General features: G+C 45.8%; 1 protein-coding gene across 1 annotated transcript in view; it reads right to left on the bottom strand.

Moving 5' to 3' along the window:
* Ruvbl1 (RuvB like AAA ATPase 1) overlaps positions 1-1,325 on the bottom strand; it is a 33,037-nt gene extending 31,712 nt beyond the window's left edge. Inside the window, exon 1 of the mRNA XM_021164115.2 lies at positions 1,092-1,325. Within this exon, the coding sequence (XP_021019774.1) occupies positions 1,092-1,232 (141 nt within the window). The 5' untranslated portion in view covers positions 1,233-1,325. The remainder of the gene's footprint in view (positions 1-1,091) is intronic.
* Between the last annotated feature and the right edge of the window lie 1,903 nt (positions 1,326-3,228).

The following is a 3,228-nucleotide window of genomic DNA, read 5'->3' as shown; positions in this document are numbered from 1 at the left end:
TGTGAACTCAAGGCCAGTCTGGTCTACAGAGTCCCAGGACAGCCAGAGCTACATAGTGAGACTGTCGTGAAAACAAACAAAAATAAATACCGGATAACATTCAAANAATAGGAAGGGTAAGATATGGAGTACCAGAGGCTGCTGGTGTGGGTGCAGAGGCAGGTCTAGAGCAGACTCTGAAGTCACATACACTCCAGTCTATATCCTGGCTGTTTTCACTTGAGGTGAGTGGCCTCAGACTACAACCCCTATGAGTCACTGTACTCATCTGAATCCAAGTGTTCACATCACTGTAAAATGTTAACCGTGGAATTTAGNCAAACTGGGATTTACTGTGAAAATATGTCAATGCTTTTGTATGTCCAGATAGCATCAGACCAAAGTGAGGTTTATTGGACAGAAATGAAATAAGAAACAATAAACTCAAAGCTGCCTGGCCAATAGAAAGCATTAAACTGCTATTACCTGCTTGCAAGAAAAGATGCAAGCGTGCTAGGGTCAAACATTTCCCTTTTTGGATAGATGATGCTCTTTGCTGCTGGCACTTTCTGTGTGCAAGAGGCTGAGAAAGCAGTCTTCACCACATGTAAAAAGCAAGTTTTTGTAGACACTGAGCCTCTGCAGANTTCAGAGTGGAGGAGGCTGAGGAAATGGGAAGAATACTGATTTGATGGCGGTTAGGGGGAGAGAGATACCAGCCTCATTACTGCTAAACTGGCAGGTGGTTAAGCGGCCTAACCCACCTTTAACTTCTTCATGTGCAAAAGAGAACCGATCGAAAGACCTGGCATGACTTTAGGAAGACTGAACTGGAAAAGCTGGAGTGCTTGGATGGGGAATAGATCAGACAGTCCTCACCGCTCCACTTAACAGATCATTTCCCAGGCCCAAAGAACACATATCAACTCTGAAAAGTTAGTCAATTCTATACTTAACCGCACAGCCTTCCACTGCGTTTCCGGTGAGGCCTAATTTGCGTGCCGTGACCCGCAAAGGATGCAGCCTTTGCTCGCTAGTGTGATCCTTACTTCTTAGATCTTGGTGGGTCTTGGTCCCGCCGCCCACACCTCGCGCACAAGCCCTACGCCCACCTCTCTCGCGTTCTCCTGGCCCACGAGCCCCGAAGCCGCCTGCTTGGCCAGGCCGCTCTCGTCCAGCCCCAGACCCTTCACGTGGCTGTGGGAGGCGATGCGCTGCGTCTTCGTGGTGCTCTTCACCTCCTCAATCTTCATTTTGCCGAGTATCTAGGAACACAACCAGCGTGGAGAGGTAGGAACTACCGCAAGCCAGGCGCCTGGGTTACCACGCGGCCGTTACTAGGCCGCTCTCCGGGACCCGCCCCTATCAATATGTCATTGGTGGAAGCGAGAAGGCTTCGCTTTCTATTGGCTAAAAGCTACGCTGGTCAAGGCTGCTGAGTTTCGCCCACTAACTTCCGTCTGTGTCACAGGGTAAGTTCCCCCAGGGCAAACATTTCCTGCCTTGGCCACATTTGACTGAGAACTGCTTAAGTACTTAAGCACTATTAATGTGAATGACAGGTTTTTAACTATAAACGCCTCTTTTAATGCCTATTTTTTTTCTTTAGAATAACATATTTGTGCCAGGGTGAGTTAACTTCTTCACTGACAGATGTTAAATCTTCCCCAGGTGCTTGGGTGTCCTGAGAGAATCATCAGCAAAGCAGCTGCCCAAACTTCTCCCGAGCTCACCGAATTATTTAGACAAGAATGCCCCGAGGAAGCTGCTTAGCCAACCACTGTTCCCATTTTTTTCCAGAATACACAGATCCTGAAGGCACCATTCCAGCCAAAACTTTTCAAACACTTCATGCCATAATTCTGGTCACCATATGCCCAATAAGGACCTTAAAGAACTTTAAAGAAAAAAAAAGAAGGAAGGAAGGAAAAGAGAAGATGTGTTTGTGTAGCCTTGCCTGGCCTAGAACTCCAGGGCCGCCACCTGTCTCTGCCTCCTGAGTTGCTGGCATTAAAGGTGCTACCACCATACTCTGACCAGATATTTTCACCAATCTGGAGTGGGTGCAGGTCTCCATGTAGGTGAACAAAAGCTGCCTGTGAATGGTGAAACTATGGTCCTTCATTTGAATAAGCAACTACTCTGATATTGGTGCAAATATGGTAGTTTGTTTTCACAATCCACCTTGCCATAGTCCAAATTTAATGCTTCATTTTCAAGAAGGGTTGTGCTAAGGACNGCAAACACTCTTGCTTACTCTCTCAACATTCTGGCTCTCTAAGCAGGTGTCCCTCACTTTTTTTTTTTCTTGAGACAGTGTTTCTCTGTATAGCCCTGGGTGTCCTGGAACTCACTCTGTAGACCAGACTGGCCTCAAACTCAGAAATCCACCTGCCTCTGCCTCCTGTGTCCCTCACTTTCCTCACTTTTAAGTCAACCAGGAGACACCTTCCTGTGCTGTGCAATGTGTAGCTGTGGTGCAACTTTAGGCCCATTGTTTGATTTCTCGGTCTTTCCACCTGTATTAATAGTATTGTGGGCTGAGCTGGTAATATGAAGAAGACAAGCCTAGAGACTGTAGCAGTGAAGACTGTGATGAAAGGCAGCTAGAGAGTTCTAGAGTGACTGGAAACAGAAATGGCACGTGACTGGCAGCAGAGAAGCCAGAGGCAGGGAGTGCTAGACAAGTTCCAGGGAGTGACAAGTCCTTTTAAATTTGTTAAATTTATTTTTATTTTTATTTTTGGTTTTTCAAGGCAGGATTTCTCTGTGTAGCCCTGGCTGTCCTGGAACTCACTCTGTAGACCAGGCTGGCCTCGAACTCAGAAGTCCTCCTACCTCTGCCTTCCAAGTGCTGGGATTAAAGGTGTGTGCCACCACTGCCTGGCAAGTCTTTTTATTTTATTATTTTATTTATCTGTGTGGGTGTTTTTCCTGCAAGTGTAAATATACCAGTGCCTAAGGACATCAGAAGAGGATGTCAGATCCTCTAGAACTGAAGTTACTCATGGTTGTGAGCCACCATATGGGTGTTGGGATTTGAATTTGAGTTCTCTGTAAGAACACCAGTGCTTCTAACTGTAGAATCATCTCTCCAGTACAGGGAGCTTTAAGTTCTTTTTTAAGATCTATCTATCTATCTATCTATCTATCTATCTATCTATCTATCTAATGTATATGAGTACGTTGTAGCTTTACTGATGTTTGTGATAGTTGTGAGCCATCATGTGGTTGCTGGGAATTTGAATT

Source organism: Mus caroli, chromosome 6 (assembly GCF_900094665.2).
Source record: "Mus caroli chromosome 6, CAROLI_EIJ_v1.1, whole genome shotgun sequence".
Lineage (NCBI taxonomy): Eukaryota > Metazoa > Chordata > Mammalia > Rodentia > Muridae > Mus > Mus caroli.
Note: the sequence above shows the minus strand (reverse complement) of the source record. Positions and strands in the feature narration are given on the sequence as shown.